The sequence below is a fragment of the Phyllostomus discolor genome, chromosome 9 (assembly GCF_004126475.2).
Source record: "Phyllostomus discolor isolate MPI-MPIP mPhyDis1 chromosome 9, mPhyDis1.pri.v3, whole genome shotgun sequence".
Classification (NCBI taxonomy): Eukaryota; Metazoa; Chordata; class Mammalia; order Chiroptera; family Phyllostomidae; genus Phyllostomus; species Phyllostomus discolor.
Window position 1 is genome coordinate 84,423,963 of NC_040911.2, and position 16,414 is coordinate 84,440,376.

The window sequence follows — 16,414 nt, forward strand, 5'->3', positions numbered from 1 at the left end:
TCCCCCCAGGGAGTTCATTTACAGAATGGCTTTCAAGTCTGGTCAGCCTTAGCTCTAGAAAGCCTTCTACCTTTACCTCCCCCAATCCCACCCTGGTCATCTGACCTCTGACTTGATCTCTTTACTTAGTACCAGGACTGGCAGTGGGAGGAGTGGATGAAATTGCAAAGAAATGGGAAATAAGACAGGGGGTGGGGTTCCAGGGCAAACTCAGAGGTCTCTGCTCAATGGTAAACTGAAGTGCCTGCCACGCCCTAGTCCCAGCCCAGGGATAATTGCATTCTTGACATTCCTGAGTCCAGGGTGCATGGCCCCTTCCACCTCAGCTCCTTCAATAGATGACTTATTTCCCACAGCCCCCTCAATTTTAGGGGTATTCTGAGGGGGCAGACTGCCTCTCATAAGCCCTGCACTTCCCCTAGGCTGGGAGATAACAAGGAAATAGGACTGAGCTCGCTGTAGAAGAGCAAACACTGTCTACAATGACCCCTGGTACAGATTCTCTCATCACTATCTCATCCTGACTTGGTGACAGGCTAAAGAATTCTCCCTCCCCGGGAAAGCAATGAGGCATGACTCCTGGGCCCAGAAAGTGTGCCTGGAACCAAGAACGACTACTACCACAGACTTGTTGGAGTTGGTCACTGTGCTCACATTAGCTCCCTGAAATTGACAATACCCTGAAAGTCAAGGGGGGCTTGCCACAATTTTTTAGTGGAAGAAACTGAGGCTAAAGGTAAAGCAGTCTGTCCAAGGTCACACAGCTAGGTGAGTCACAGTGGTGGGACCCAAACAGATGTTGGTTTGATTCTGAAGTCAGTCACTGAATCTCGATGTCCCACAGGGCCCCACAGACTCGGTTCTTGCTTTGCCAGCAAACAGTGCTCTCGGGGCCCTGGCAGGAAAGCAACAGGCAGAACAGCTGGAGCTCCCCAACCCATCCTAGGCAGTGAGGTACAAAGTCCAGGCTTAATGCGTGACACAGCAAGAGCTCAGCAAACAGGCCGACCGTGCAGAAAGTTGCACACTTCAGAACAAATGAACACAGGGGTGCAGCACAAACACAACTGGCCACTGCCCTAAAATCAGACAACCCTCAGCCATCCAAGCCAGTGGGAACTGCTGCCTGGCCATGCCCTTTTCTGAGAGAATAAATACCAGGTATGCAAACTCTGAAATAAAGAGAATTTGATTTGGAGGAGGGAAGCCAAGGGCAGACATCCCTGGGGGAGTAAGAACGGAGAGGCTTGTGGGTCACCGATACTCACTATCTTCTCCAGGCATTATACTCATCACCCCTTTGAGCGGCGAGCCATTGTGTCAGGGTGAGGGGACACTGGACTAACTTCCCACTCTCAAGTGAACAAACAGGCTACGCTTTCCTCCACTGAGAAACAAGAACACAAGTATGAAAGAGTGGGGTCATGAGGGTGACCAGAATGGAAGATGCCTGTTCCTTTGAGAACTAACTGGGTCATCTGTACTCCAGAACAGTTAACCTCTTGTGGTGCAATGAGGCCAGTCACGCCTCCTTAACAAACATGTGTGGCAATCACCCAGCACAACAGAAAGAGATACAGAGAAAGGCTGGTGAGGATCTCTCTGACCAGAGGCCAAGGAAAAGGGACACACAAGGGGTGCAATCCTTACCCAGCCGCCGTTCTCCTGGATCCAAGGCTCTAGGTGGTCATTCAGGTAAGTGGCCATCCAAGTTGCGATCCGACTCACCAATACCTGCATCTCCTTGTCTACGCTTTCCACACACAGCGCCCCACCGAAGGAGAAAAAGGCCACAATGCGACCCCAGTTCACCCCATCCCGGAAGAGTTCATTCACTACCTGCTCAAAGCTCTGATATGCTGTCCCTGGGGTGATGTGGAGCTGGGATGTCAGGTCACTGAATGCCCGCCGGTACCTCAGTTCAAACTCATCGCCTGCCTCCCTCAGCGCCTGCTTCACCGCTGCCATGGGAATCACCTCCCGGGCATCCAAGCTACTGCTGTGGCCAGTGGCTCCATTCACCGCCGGGCTGTCCGCCAGGTGCCAGGATGGGTTGCCATTGATGGCACTGGGTGTCTCCATCTCTGATTCAGTTCCTTCTGGGGCCTCAGTTCTGTTCTCTTCCACATCACTAAACTGACTCCAGCTGTATCCTTTCTGGGAAAGCTTGTAGGAGAGAAAGTCAACCACCAGCTCCCGGTTGCTCTGAGACATTTTTATAATAGGGATGGGCTCCACCAGTCCATTGTCCAAAACACCTGCTCACTCACAGAGTCTGGTCTCTACTTAGTGGTTGTCTTCTGAGATCCAAAGCCAAGATAAGGTTCTGAAGGGAGAGAAAGAGCTTCAGGAAAAGAAGAAATTAATACACGAGCTATTTCACCTACAACATCACATTCCACCTCCAGATAACCAGAGATGGTTTCTTTGTGGGTCTAGCTTCCCACAGACTTCAATGAAGTCCAATTGAAAGCACCAGTGGGCTCTGAATCATCACACCGGCATCTTTTTTTTTTTATCCCAGCCACCCCCTTTTCTCCCAAGCTGTCTGCCCCCCATCCCCACCACCCGCTTCACCTACATTCAAATCCGTTTCAGAAGTCAGGCAGGTGCAGCCCCCCGGAAGATCTTTTGTATCACAGGTCGGGAGAGGAGGTGGCAGCCGGGATGCCGGTAATTCAGCTGGCCCGGAGGTGGCTGGCAAAACAACCCAGCTCCGGCTGGAGGGATCATGCGACCCAGCCGGCTGGGACCCCAGAGGGCGACACAGGAATTACGAAGCTCAGAAACCCGCCACCTCGCTTGCTTCCTCCTCCATCGCCCAGAATGAGGGCGGCCTCCTGCCACCCGGGAGCCCAGCCCCCTCGCTCTCACACGCTCCTGGCTCTCCGCCTCCTACTGGGAGCCAGGAGAATTCTCCCTGAGGTGGCTTGTGTGGGCTTTAGGGGTTTTTTTTTTTGTTGTTATTGCTGTTGTTGTTCTATTTAAGTACCGGCCCAGGGTGAGGCTTCCGAAACCCTGAAGGGACTTCTCAATGGGGCTCAAGGTTTCCATGAGGGACAGAGAGAAGGGGAAACTGCCTTAGATCTGAGGTCTGACTTCGGAAAGACCATCCCCGGGCCTTTCCGGGAGGCTGAAGACCGGGGACCCCCCAGAAACGCCGCTGGTATTCTTTGAATTCCCCAAAGGCCCTGGACGCGGCGTTGGCGGTAGGGGATTGCCGGGCCCTCCATTTCCCGAACGGACATAATGGCCGCCGGCGCCCTGCACAAAGACCGGGTGAGGGTGAGGCGCCCGGCCTCTCCTCGGGTCGGGGAGAAGGGTTGAGGCCTGTTCGAGGACCCCCACAGCTGAGACCACGTTTTCCTGGAGCCAGGCCCGATGCGGCTTCCTGGCGCCCCCGGGAGGGCTTGGGGGCCAGGGGAAGCACCTCTCCGGAGCCCGGGGCGGGTGGGCTGTGGCCTCGCGCCTTCTCGCGCGCGCTGGGCCGGGTACCCGTTGGGCCACCGCCCCGTTGCTAGGCAACTGCTCTCCCTCAGGGGCGCCCCTAGACCTTTCTGGTCTCGCCCCCAGCGGCCCGACCGGCGTAACCAATCAGAGAACTTAGTCGGCACAGAAGCGGGACGGCGAGGGCTCCCATTGGGCGCAGCGCCTGCCACGCATCGGGGAGGCGGTGCTCTCACCTGCGAGCCCCGCAATTCGTGGGGGACCACATTCCCCCCTTCCTCCGCCAGGTCGTTTCCAGACGCCAGAGCTCTTCGCGGCCGAGTTCCGCGCCGCTGACCCGGGCTGGCCTACCTGGCTGACGGCTCGCTCTGTCTCTTCCGAACGAGCCGGCCTCAGTTTCCCCTGAAGAGATCTGGAGAACTTGCAAGCTCAGTCACTTCCGGTGCCGCGGCAGCGCGCGCGAGCCCGAGACGCAAAAGGAGTGCACGACTGGCGTCAAGACCTGGAAGCGGGCGCCCCCTTGCGGTACATCTGGGGAATCCGGAGACACACACAAAAAATCAATGTTTGCATTCACATTTCAATTCATTCATTCAGTCAGTCAGTTTCATCCATCTGTTAGTTTATATATGGAAAAAGCATTTCATTGTGGCTAAGAATATTGAGTTTTGGATTCCAACTCCAGTTGGTCAAGTTCATCAACAGCCCTGTGCCTTAATTTCCTTCACTGTAAAATGAGTAAAAATCAAACTCCATCATTGAGTTACTGTGAGGATTAAAAAAATTATTGTTTGTGAAGTCCATAGAACATTGTATGGTCCATAGAATAGGCTGCATAAATCCATCCATCAAATGTTTATTGTTTGGGTGGCTGAAGATAGAATTGGGAACAAGAAAAAACATGGTCCCTGCTTTCATGGGCACCTTTTCAATCCTTTAGATGGAGAGAGACAGTAAATAACTAAGAAAATATACAAACAAGGTATTTCAAATAGTGACTAGTGCTATGAAAAAATAAATCGTGATTTGTCAAAAAGGGAGAGATGCTACTTTTGACTGGGTGGTCAGGGATGTAAGCTTTGCCCAGGGAGGGAAAGAGACATTTATTCAACAATTGTTTGTGTAGAGCGGCTGGGTGTGTCCTCTTTGAGGAGATGACACAGAATCCAACAGTGGAGGTACAAGAAAATGCCAACCCATGGGAAAAGCCTAAGGAATGTCAACCTCGGCATAGGCAGCAGCTGCGCAGTGTCCAGAGGCAGGAAGACTTTGGCATGTTCCAGAGGCTGAAGCAGAAGCAGTGTGACTGGAAGGGGGTAAGAAAGAGCAAATGTGGTGTGAGAGGAAGTTGGAAAGTTGATCATGGGACTAAGTTGCATTTGATTCTAAACATTGAAAGATGTAATTTAATTGATTAAAAATTAAGTATACAGAAAAACAATGTTAAAAATATACCAAAACCCTGGTCGGGTGGCTCAATTGGTTGGAGTATCCTCCCATACACCAAAAGGTGGTGGTTTCCTGTCCAGGTCAAGGCACATACTAGGTTGCAGTTTCCATCCTGGACAGGGTGCTTATGGGAGGCAACTGATGGATGTTCCTCTCTCACATCGATGTTTCTCTCTCTCCCTTCCTCTCTAAGATCAGTGAAAACATATCCTCCAGTGAGGATTAATATTTATATATACACATGAGGGGGGAACCCCCAAAACCAGAATTTATTTTTTAATTGTATATTTGTTCTTACATGTTTAAACTTCAGTCACCTTCAAAGTACTCTCCATTTGATGCAACACACCTATCAAGACGTTTTTTCCAGTGCTCAAAACAGTTTTTGAACGTGTCAATTTTGATGCCTTTTTTTTTTTTAGTGATTTAATACAGTTTTATTTTTCAAAATGTGCAGCTGGTGGGACCTGTTGTTCATGCATCTTCACCAACAGCTAGGGCATCCCCACCTTTTGTGTTTCTTGTGTAAATTACTTGAGCTCTGTGCTTTGAAACTAGTTTAATAAACCCTTCACTAAAGAGCCCCTGAAGGGCTGCCCTGGCCAAGGAACCGCAGACCTTCAATTGCTCAGAGACAATAGCTGGGGTTAGGAGCTTGTACTTGGGAACTTCCTTACAGAGTTTGTCATGTGTCGCTTTGTCAAACAAGACTAGGTTACTGACCTTGTCCCAAGCTTTGCCTTTGGACCACTTCTTCTTTTGGGCCTTCATCCCAGATTTGTTCACTGGGTCTTTGTCTTTCTTGGCTGACTTTCCAGCATCTTTCTCATCATCCTTGGGTGGCACAGCGAAACTCGAGGAGCACCAGCAATCACTCCAATTTTGATGTCTTTTAGTGCTTCTGCTGTTTTTTGTCTCACCTCTTCCACATTGGCGAATGTTTCCCTTGGAGGGCTTTTATTTTTTTAATCTGAGGAAATAAAAAGAAGTTACTTGGAGTGAGATTGGGTGAATAGGGAGGGTCGAGCACAGGGGTCATGCTGTTTTTGGTCAAAAACTGCTGAATACTCAGTGCTGTGTGGGCAGGTGCACTTGCTCAAAAATCACGCATTACGAAAGGGGTGAATATGTTGAAAGAGTCTACAAAACAAATTCACTGAAGTAGAGTGCAGCCTCTCACAACAACACCAGCGGGTACACTGATACAGATGGGTTCCTAGAACACTCACGTAGCAGAAGCCTGCAATACAAGGGGCCCTCCAGAAGAAAATTCTGGGGTTTTTTTTGAGGGGTCCCATATGTATATACATATACAGGGTCCAACAGAAGTAATGCCTACTTGAGTGTGGCAACAATATAAGTGTAATAATTTATTGTTTTAATTCAAACATTTCACCTGAAATGTCATATGGTGTGCCTGAGTGTGATATTGTGTTATAGAATTACATGCTTATGATTTTGTAATAAAAAAGGGACGTTATTTGTGCCAGACCTCATGTATATATAAAACAGAATAAAAAAGTGAGTCCTCTTCTCACTCTGCTTCCCAGGCCTCAGTTCCCCACACAGAGGTCATCATTCTTAACCCCTTTCCTCTATAGCTGGAGTGTCAAACTCATTTTCACTGAGGGCCTCATCAGCCATATGGTTACCTTCAAAGGGCCGAATGTAATTTTAGGACTGTGTAAATGTAACTACTCCTTAACTAGGGGCAAGGAGCTCAGAGCTGCCGCTGGGTAGAAACAAGGTTCAGGGCCGGATAAAACAAGGTGGGGGGCCGGATTCGGCCCGTGGGCCTTGTGTTTGCCACCTGTGCTCTATAGCCTTTCAGAGACAGTTGCTGTATTCACAAACAAACATATGTATAAATGTTTTACCCCAATATGCTTTTTTTGCTGAACTCTACATTTTGGATCTCCCTCAATTTTTTAAATTACCAACTTTTTTAAAGACGTGTCATAATTTACTTGCCCAATCTCCTATTTTGGAACACGTAGGTAGTTTCCAAATAATGCTATAACTTGTCCATTTGTTACTTTGCATTTGTGGGAGTTCACCTGCTGAGTAAATTCCGAGAAATGGAGTCATCAGTAAATGAGCGTGTGGATTAGTTTTCCGTTTGTTTTAACGGGTCCTGGCACGGTGCTCTCCGCAGCGGCTGTACCAGTTCGCTCTCACTCCAGCGGGTGCTGATTTCCTCACATCCCGAGCTGCATGGTGTGTTGTCAAACCTTTTTACCCTTGACAATCAGATAGATAAAAACCGAGAGACATTTTTATTTTCCACTTCTTTTTAGTAAGACTGAAGTTGAGCAATTTTTCATGAGTCTTTTGGCGGGGCGGGGGTGCTTGTTTAGGTAAATTCTCTGTTTAATTCATTCGCCCTGTTTTTTTTTTAAGTTGGTCTTTCTGCTGATTTTTTCCCTTATTGATTTAAAGGGATTTTTATCCTTTTTACATATAAGTTGTAAATATTTTTCTAGTTTATGAAGACATTTTTATTTTGTATGGATTTTCATTTATCGGTCTTTTCCTTTGTGGCTTCCAGGTTCTATGTCATTCTTAGGAACACCTTCTTCTGATCAGTATTATAAAAATAGTTCTTTGTTTTCTTCTAGTTTTTAGTATATTGTTTCATATTTTATATTTAAATTCTTGTCCTACCGTAAGTTCACTTTGGTGTATGGTGCAGGCACCCAAAATTGTTTGCCAAGTAACTACCCCATTATCCCAATATTGCCATGTTTCCCCAACTCATTTGCAATGTCTCTGTTATCGTAATCTACATTCCCAATTTCTGAACTTTTCATTAGTTCCATAGAAGGGTTTTAAACTGGGGTAGGGCATGATCTTGCTTTTATTTTTAAAATCTGTGGCATCACAATGATCTCACTGTAAAAATTAACATTACAGACGTCTATGACGTGCTTTGGGAGCCCAGCAGAGAGAGGGCAGATCAACCCTGCCCAGAGACACAGAATCCACTGAACTGGCCCTTAAAAGGAGAGAGAGGAGGTAAGGGGCATTTGAAGCAGAAGGCACTGCCTGAGCAAAGGCATAGAGGTCTGATGTAAGAGCACATGGTACGTTCTAGGAATGAATTGAGTTGACTAAGAGGTCATGGTGGTAGGGGAGACTAAATGGAAACGTGTATCCAAGAGTGCAAGACACTAAACAGGCACCAGAGAAGCCAGTCAGGCTGTTGAAACGGAAAAGTCACAGGGAGATATTTATTTTGGAAAGGTGCATACAGTCTTTTGGGAAAGGAACTTTGCAGTATTAGTCAAGAGCCTTGCAGACAACTCTGGAAAGGTCATTAAGAAATGATCTTTCATTGGAATCTAATTTATTTAATTTTACTATTTTTTAACCAAATAATAAATATTTACTGAGGGTCTTCTATGCATCAGGCATAACACTGAAAGTGATTGGAATCTAATTCAAAGAAGTGAAATGTAGCCAAAGATTTACCTTTGACAGAGGTGTTTATGCTAGGTTATTTATTGGGTTGGCCAAAAAGTCCATATGTTTTTCTGTATGATAAAAGACATATTTTTCATTTTCACTAATAACTGTATTGATTTGGATATTTTGAGTATGTTGGCTATCTCCTGCGTGCTGTAACATTGAATTAATTGTTCTCAATAAATGTCTCAATTTGATTGCTGTCAATTTCAACTGGTCTGCCCAACCATGGAGCACCGTCCAGAGAGAAATCTCCAGCATGAAACTTCACAAACCACTTTTGACATGTTTGATCAGTCACGACACCTTCTTCATTCACTGCATAAATCTTTTTGTATTTCAGTTGCATTTTTACCTTTCTTGAAATAATAAAACACAATACACTGAAAATGTTGCATATTTTCTTCCATCTTCAATATTAAAATGACTTCATAAAAATTCATCAATTTTAATGTTTTTTTAAATGCACATGGATATGACAGCTGTCACAATACAATGTCACAAAATTGTCTCAAAAGAAGTTAAAGACAACTAAGGGCTACTAGAGCCAACGTATAGAAAACAAACAAACAAACTTTTTGGCCAACCCAAATCGCACAGGAAAGAAATTAAAACTGAGAAGTTCAGAATGATGGTTTATATGGGTTAAATTCACACATTACAATTGTAATTGAGGAATATTTAGTGGTGTGGAAAAATGCTCAGAACGTAACATTTTGTAAAAAAAATAGACTATAAAACTATACTGAGAATTATTTTAATTTTTTTAAAAATGTACATTACATGCAAAATACAGAAGGAATTATACCAGAATGCTTAAAGGTGGTTATTACTGGGTAATAAAATTATGGATGGGGATTTATTTTTTGTAATACTGTTCTGTATTATCTAAACATGTCTGTATTTTTCAAATTGGAAAACACTATTTAAAAACTTCTTCACTGAAATTTAGATGATAAGAAAATGGTAGTGTTAAATGAAAATAAAAGTATACAAAATTAGTTGTGTGATATGATCTCAACTTTAAATAATACCACTCACAGGAAAAAGCTGGGGAGTCAATATGATAAAGACAAAAGAGAAATAGAGAACCCCCTGGGGGCACAGATGCTGAAGAGAAACTGGACCAGAATGGTCAATAAACCTGAAAAGATGCTCACTTCACTCATTGTCAAGGAAAATGCAAACAGAAGCCTCAGTGAGATACCATTTCATACCCGCTAGATTGGCAAAAAGTGAGACAATCTAAACAAATCAAGTGTGATTCAGAATGTGGAATAACTTTGGAAAAAACCTGTATTGTTACCTAGTAGAGTTGAAGATAACCATGATGAATGACCCAGCAGTTCCATTCTTTGATATATGTCCTAAAATAACTCTCGCACATGCACGAGACACAGGTATAAGAATGTACCCTCACTACTTGTAATAACAGAAATTGGGAAACTACCTAAGTGTCCATTACAGCTAAATGGTTAAACAAATAGTAGTATATTTATGCATAGTAATATGAGATAGTGAGAATCTAAGTGACTTTAGCTACATGGGGCATGACAAAATCTCTCACACACATTGCTTGAAAAAACTGCAAAAAATAATGCAGTGTAATTCCATTTATATATTGTTCGTTTCCTAATCAACATACTGTTGTGGGTTCAGGGTAGCCAGCCTTCTCCAGACGGCCCACCCCCAAAGATCCCTGCCTCCAGTCATTCACACCCTTGTGTAGTTTCCTCCCCCATGGCACCAAAGTTGTTCCGTGTGACTGACAGCAAATGGCAGAGGTGGTGGTATGTCACTTCCAAGGCTAGGTCACTCCCTAAGCACGAGCAGCCCTCTGGAGAGGCCCACGTGTGGTGAAGATAGGAAGCTTCCTACTAGCAGTCGTGTGACGGTTCTTCTGCTCCAAACAGGCTTCAGATGACAACAGGTGACAGTTTGACTACAACTTTATTTGAGACCCTGAAACAGAACCACTCCAGTAAGCTGGGTTCCTGACCCTCAGAAACCATGTGAGATAATAAGCGTTTGTCATTTAAGCTGCTAAGTTTAGGGGACATTGATTCTGCAGCATTGGAACACTAATACAGGGATGTATGCATATGTGGGAAATTATGTATGTATGTGTGTTTGTACATTCTTATCTTACTTCAAAAGTAATGCTTTTTTATTTGTAATATTTGGAAAATATTGGAAATAATAAAGAAGAAAGAAAAAATAACTATAACCTAGACTTTTGAGGCAATGTCTTCACTATTAGCATTTTAATGTATTTTTTCCTTTTTAAAATTGATTTTGTTAGATATTGAGTAGTGTGTATATATATAAATACATACACATATATGTAAAATGTATGAAAAGTATTAAGAATAATGAGGCAATAAATCCTGTGTACATATATACAATTTAATTTAATAAGAACATTTCCATGACCTTCCAACCTCCCCATTGTATCCTGTTCCTGGTTTATTTTGTACCCTCCTCTATCATGTGCAATGACTAGCTTGAACTTCACGTTTATGATTTCTTGACATTTCTGTATAATTTCCCTTTGACGGCTGTCACCAGCGGCTCCCACCAGCAAATTTCCCCAGGAGTGTCCTTGGGTGGTCACAGCGACCTCACGTGGAGGTAGCTGACAGTTACCTCGCCGCCCAGAGCCAATGACCGACTGATTGCGTCTCTTCTCCGAGAAGTAGGAGCCTCAGCGGAGCAGAGTCCAGATTTCTGGCCTGGTTAGATGGTAGGAGTGACGGGCACGGAGCGAAGGAGCGGATTTGGTAGGGGCAGGAGCAGAAGTTGATTCTTTCTTTCTCTCTCACCGTTTAAAAATAGAGCCTGAAGAACCCGAATGATTTTCTACCCCACTGGCTCCTCCTCCTCTGTCCTTTGTAGATGTTTCTTTCCTACCAGGCTTTCAGTGTTAAAAAATAAATAAATAAATTCAAATACATGGCAACATTCTTTTTTTAAAAAAAATTAAAAGATAAAGCTCCTATCACCTATCCTTTTTGTCCATAAGTCCAGTTTAGTTCCCTCTGAAGTTCCCACAGCTGTCATTTTGTTGCACATTCTTCCACACCTTCCCTCTCTCCGCACACATCCATGTCAGGAGAGGCAGAATGTGCAATGGTTAGGGGTTTGGTGTCTGGAGATGGCTTTCTTGGGTTCAAATCCTGACTGTGTCACATGCAAATTGTGTGACCATGAAGTTGTCTAACCTTTCTGGGCCTCAGTTTCCTCAATCTATAAAATGGGAATGATAACATTACCTACCTCCTAGGGTTATTGTTAAGATGAAGGGAATTAGTACGTATTTAAACTGTCTGGTATAGGACAAGTGTTCTATGTTATTACTTACACATACACATGGGAAAAGTGGAGCATTGTTTTGCAAATTAAAAAAATTATGGTTTCATAATGCATTTATATCAGTGATTTTCCACCAGTGTGCTGCAAGAATCTTTAAAACATGTAATACCTATTTAGTCAGGTGCACTGACCTCTTTTTCCTTAGATTGTCAAATTTAAAAAAAAATGACAACAGCCAATGCAACAACAGCAGTCCAGTGTGATTGAATCAAAATTGTACCTATTTTTTATTGCCAGATTGGCCAAAAATGTATTTTTTGGTGAGCCACAGAATTTTAGTAATTAGTTTCCATGTGTCATGAGATGAACAAGTTTGAAAATCGCTGATTTATATCAATCAGTGCTTTGTTTTTTAACACAGAATGTGTCTCAAAGATACCTCTTTGTTAGCCCGGATCTATGGAATTCTTTGAACAGATGCTTAGCTTAGCATTCCATTCTATAGGCAGGTTATTTTTTTTCAGATTTTATTTATTTACTTTTAGAGAGAGGAGCAAAGAGAAAGAGAAACATCAATGTATGAGATCATTTGTCTCTCACGCATTGCTTCTCATACCCCGCAACTGGGGACCTGGCCCACAACCCAGACACGTACCCTGATTGGAAATCAAACCAGCAACCTTTCAGTTCACAGGCAGGCACTCAATTCCCTGAGCCACATCTACCAAAGCTATAGGTAGGTTATTGAGATAAGCCCCTGTATATGGACATTTAGGTGGTTTCCAAGTTCTCACAACTACAGTGCAACAGCCTACTAAGTGATTTCCCTATTTCCGGTCTTGTTCCCCTTCCCTCTGTTTTCAGCATAGCAGCCAGTTATTTCATTAAAAGCAGAGAGTAAATCAAGGCTCAAAACCCTCCCAGGACTTCCACCTCATTCAGAGTAAAAACTCAAAGTCCTTATAATGGCCTAGTTGGTCTGTATCCTGCCCCAGAATATCTCTGCCTGCAACCCTGATGTTCTCCTCTTTGTCCATTTGACCCAGTCACCCTGTTTCCTAGCTATTTCTAAAACATTCCTGCTATGCTCCTGCCTTTGCACTTGGCCGTTCCCTGTGCCTGAAACATCTTCCTTCAGTTATCTGCATGACTCACTCCTTCACTTTCTTCAGGTCTCTGCCCAACTGTCCCTGGCCCGCCCTGTTGAAAATTGCAAAACTCATTTACAGAGATAAAGCCCAAACAGTGATGGCTGAAATTGTGGATAGGATGGACCAGATGCGTCTGTGCTCCCTTCCAGCTCTAAAAGTCTGCGCTGGTGATTTCAGACCTCGCTGTCTCTCATCCACAAAGAATGGGAACTTGAGACAGCCTAGAATGTAATCAATGCAGAAGGAATGAAAAGAGAGGAATCCCCTGGACCAGGCTTACTTACCTCTTGTTGATTCTGGAAGGACTTGGAAGTTCTTGCACACACCCTGTGGCCTCCTGGCATTGCCCCATTCACTCACCCACTGACTCACTGGGCACCCTCTGCCTAGTACGCCCTGGAGACAGCACAGGTCTGGTGCCCTCTCCCTCTGAATATAAAGCAAGCTCTCTCTGCCTCCACCCTCATCCCAGGCCTGGCTTCTCCCTGGCCCCGCAAGTACGTGGAGCTTGAATGATGTGCCTGCTGAAAGTGCGCAGTCACAGCCCAGGCAGACCCTGCCCTCCCTTTCTGTCTAGTCCCTCCTTCCTTCTCTTATTGTCATCCACACTTCAAGGCCTGGGAGTGAATGATTTTGCATTTATCACCTCCTAAGACACAACACCATTTATTTATTTACCTTATTAATGTTCGTCTTCACTTAGAATGTCAGCTACCTCAAGACAGAGATTTTGTCTGTCTTTTTACTGCTGAATGCCCACACTTAGCACAGTGACTGACACAGAGTAGGTCCTCAATAATTGCAGTCACTGTGTCTGTGAGAAAATGGGTGAGTATGTCTCTTGGAACTTAACTTATAAATAGAAATCCTAGGTTGCAAGGCATATGTGTTTGTTGTTTTAGTAGATGTTACCAAGTTGCCCTCTAAAGCAGTGGAACCCATCCATTCTCCCACCTGCTGAGTTCCCTTGCAAATCCTTGATACTTTCCAACTTTTAATTTTGGTCAATCTGATGGGTGAAAAATGGTACCTTTTTGTTTAAATTTCCTATACTACTGGTAAGCCCAAGCAACCTTTTATGACTTTAATGGCCAGTTTTGTTTCTTCTTCTAAGAATTGGCTATTTTCCCCATTTTTTTCCCATTGAATTTTTTTTTTTTTGGTCCTTTCCTCAGGAGGGTCATAGGAGACATTTTTTTCACATTCGGGGTTCTAATCCTTTGTTACACGTGTTGGAAGTATTTTACCTCTCAGTCTTGTTTTTCTTTTGTCAAACAGAATTTTAAAATTTTGGTTTGGTTGGTCTTCTCTTTTGTCTTAATTTTTTCTTATATCTTACTTAAAAATTTCCTACACCAATGTCATCAACATATTCTTTTAAGATTTAAAAATTTTTCATTTTTAAATATACCTAGGGTTTTAATTCCTTTAAAATTCATTTTTGTAACTGGTACAGGATAAAAATCTAATGTAATGTTTTCTTTCCCCAAATGAAAAGCAAATGTCCCAACTCCATTATGTATCTGATTTGAAATTCTAATCTGATAAATCTAATTCCAAATTAGAATTAGAACAATTCTATAATCTAATTCTAAATTCTGATACACATGGGTCTGTTTATGGACTCATAACTTTTCCACCGGTTAAAAAAATTTCTATGGTAATACCCTACTTAAAAATACTTTTGTGTAAAATTTCAAACACATATATGTACATGAGTATGGATATGCATACATGTGTCATGAACCTATCGCTCAGCTTCAACAATTACCAATTTTTGGCTAAACTTGTTTCATTTATACTCCCACCTCCTTTCCTCCCCAACATACTCCCAATTATTTTGAAGCAAATTCTAGAGTCATTTCATCCCTTCCATTTCTGTATGTATCTCTAAAAATAAGAAGTACTAAAAAACAAATAAACCAAGCTAAACCGAAACAAACAAACAAAAAACCCTTGCAGTTTATTTTTTAAAAAAAACTAGATCTTGAGTCCTGTAGAGTTTTCTCATCTGGATTTTGCTGATCGTGTCCCTATGGAGTCAATTAACCATATTTAAAAAATTACTATAATTTCATAATATGTTAATGTTTATGAGATCTGGTATGGCAATTGCCCCCTCTTAATTTTCAAAGTTCAGATGCCACTTCTTGTGCTTTTCTTCTTCCATCTACGTTTTGTAATGAACCTGGCAAGTTTCATAACAAAACCTATTGGTATTTTCATTGGAATTGCCTTGAGCTTTTATTAGGGAGAATTAACATCTTTACAATATTGGATTTTCCCATCCGTTAATCATGTATATCCATCTTATTTAATTACTTTAGAGTTATCCAACACAGCTTTACAGTTTTTAATTTTCCCATAAAGGTCTTAGGTTTATTCTTTATTTATTTAAAAGATTTTATTTATTTTTAGCGAGAGGGGAAGGGAGTGAGGGAGAGAAACGTCGGTTGTCTCTCGTGGCCCCCAACTGGGGACCTGGATGAAACCCAGGTATATGCCCTGATCTGGAATCCAACCAGTGACCTTTTAGTTCACGGGCCTGGCTCAGTCCACTGAGCCACACCAGATAGGGCAATTTTAAAACACTTGGTAGCTTGTGTTGTTATTATGGACGGTGATCTTTTTGTTCTCGTCGTTATTTTCTAATTGATTATTGATGATGTACAGACCCATTCTTAATTCAAATCCCAGCTCTGTTTATCACGTGATTTTAGACAAGTTTACTCAACTTCTCTGAGTCTTTGTTGTCTCTTCCATAATATGAGAATAAAAACACTAGCGATGTAGTTGGAATTAAAACGGAAGGACGATGGACCCAATTAACCGCCGTTTTAAAGCTGTAATGTCAGGGCGTGGACTGGATAGAGAATTTGAGGGACTCCTTCATTGGCAGAGAAGCTGAGGGTGATCTATCTCGCACGCAGGGGATTCCATATTAAAACGAAGTGAATTCCTATGATTATTCAGGCACAATGCACAACTATAAGGAGAACATTAAATTGTGTTTTTTTTCCGCGAAAGTTCTGGGGAGGTCTAGGATTGACGCTGTTCTGCTACCAACATCGTCACCCCATCTGTTCAGTTGGTACCACCTTTCCCAAATAGTTTGGAGCCGAGCATTCTGGGCTTTGTAGTAAATTCCTAATTAGAGAGGTTCCAATGGGCTCACGCAGTCGCGTGAGACTACGTTTCCCAGAGGCCTTCGGGGCAGGCTGTAGGCTCGTTCGCCATCTTGACTTCCGGCGTTTTGCGATCTCTACTGCCAATCGGAAGGCTGAGATCACCGGGTCCTGGCAGTCTGATTGGTGCATTCGACTGGAGTTCCTGGGTTCAAATTTTCAACGGCGCTCCATGAATCCCGCGGCGTTTTTTGCGGGTGCTTCGCCGTTGCAGCTGAGTCCAGGTGAGCCAAGCGGGGAAAAGGGAGCAGCTGGAGCGCAGGAGTGCCTTTTCCTGATTTTCGAGCGGCTGGAGGTTGCCTCCAAATTTCCAGTCGGTCCGCGTCTCTAGGCCCGGGTTTCTGAAGCTTTTGTTGGGCGCTGCCCTGGCCCGGGCGGAGTGGGAGCCGGGCTTCCAGAACAAGG

The 16,414-nt window shown here is 43.6% G+C and overlaps 3 protein-coding genes across 10 annotated transcripts in view; 1 reads left to right on the forward strand and 2 right to left on the reverse strand.

The window, feature by feature from the left end:
* BCL2L1 (BCL2 like 1) overlaps window positions 1-3,922 on the reverse strand; it is a 43,257-nt gene extending 39,335 nt beyond the window's left edge. The window contains exons 1-2 of one of the 6 annotated variants that reach the window (XM_028524863.2): window positions 3,799-3,922; window positions 1,651-2,326 (exon numbers count right to left, since the gene is read on the reverse strand). In XM_028524863.2, coding sequence (XP_028380664.1) covers window positions 1,651-2,214 — 564 coding nt within the window. In that variant the 5' untranslated portion in view covers window positions 2,215-2,326; window positions 3,799-3,922. Of the gene's footprint in view, window positions 1-1,650; window positions 2,345-2,581; window positions 3,540-3,683 lie in introns of those variants that run through there. The other 5 variants (XM_028524864.2, XM_028524860.2, XM_028524862.2 and 2 more) reach the window with 5 other exon arrangements.
* A 1,382-nt stretch (window positions 3,923-5,304) lies between these two features.
* Window positions 5,305-6,540, reverse strand: LOC114506103 (40S ribosomal protein S25-like). The gene is made up of 3 exons (XM_036009457.1): window positions 6,483-6,540; window positions 6,126-6,136; window positions 5,305-5,841 (listed from the first exon to the last, which is right to left on the reverse strand). The coding sequence occupies exons 1-3, from the start codon at window positions 6,538-6,540 to the stop codon at window positions 5,371-5,373; spliced, it is 540 nt and encodes a 179-aa protein (XP_035865350.1). The 3' UTR covers window positions 5,305-5,370.
* A 9,556-nt stretch (window positions 6,541-16,096) lies between these two features.
* TPX2 (TPX2 microtubule nucleation factor) overlaps window positions 16,097-16,414 on the forward strand; it is a 47,087-nt gene continuing 46,769 nt past the window's right edge. For 2 of the 3 annotated variants that reach the window (XM_036009682.1, XM_036009683.1), the window contains exon 1: window positions 16,112-16,233. The gene's annotated coding sequence lies outside the window, so the exon portion shown is untranslated. Of the gene's footprint in view, window positions 16,234-16,414 lie in introns of all 3 variants that reach the window. The other variant, XM_028524766.2, reaches the window with a different exon arrangement.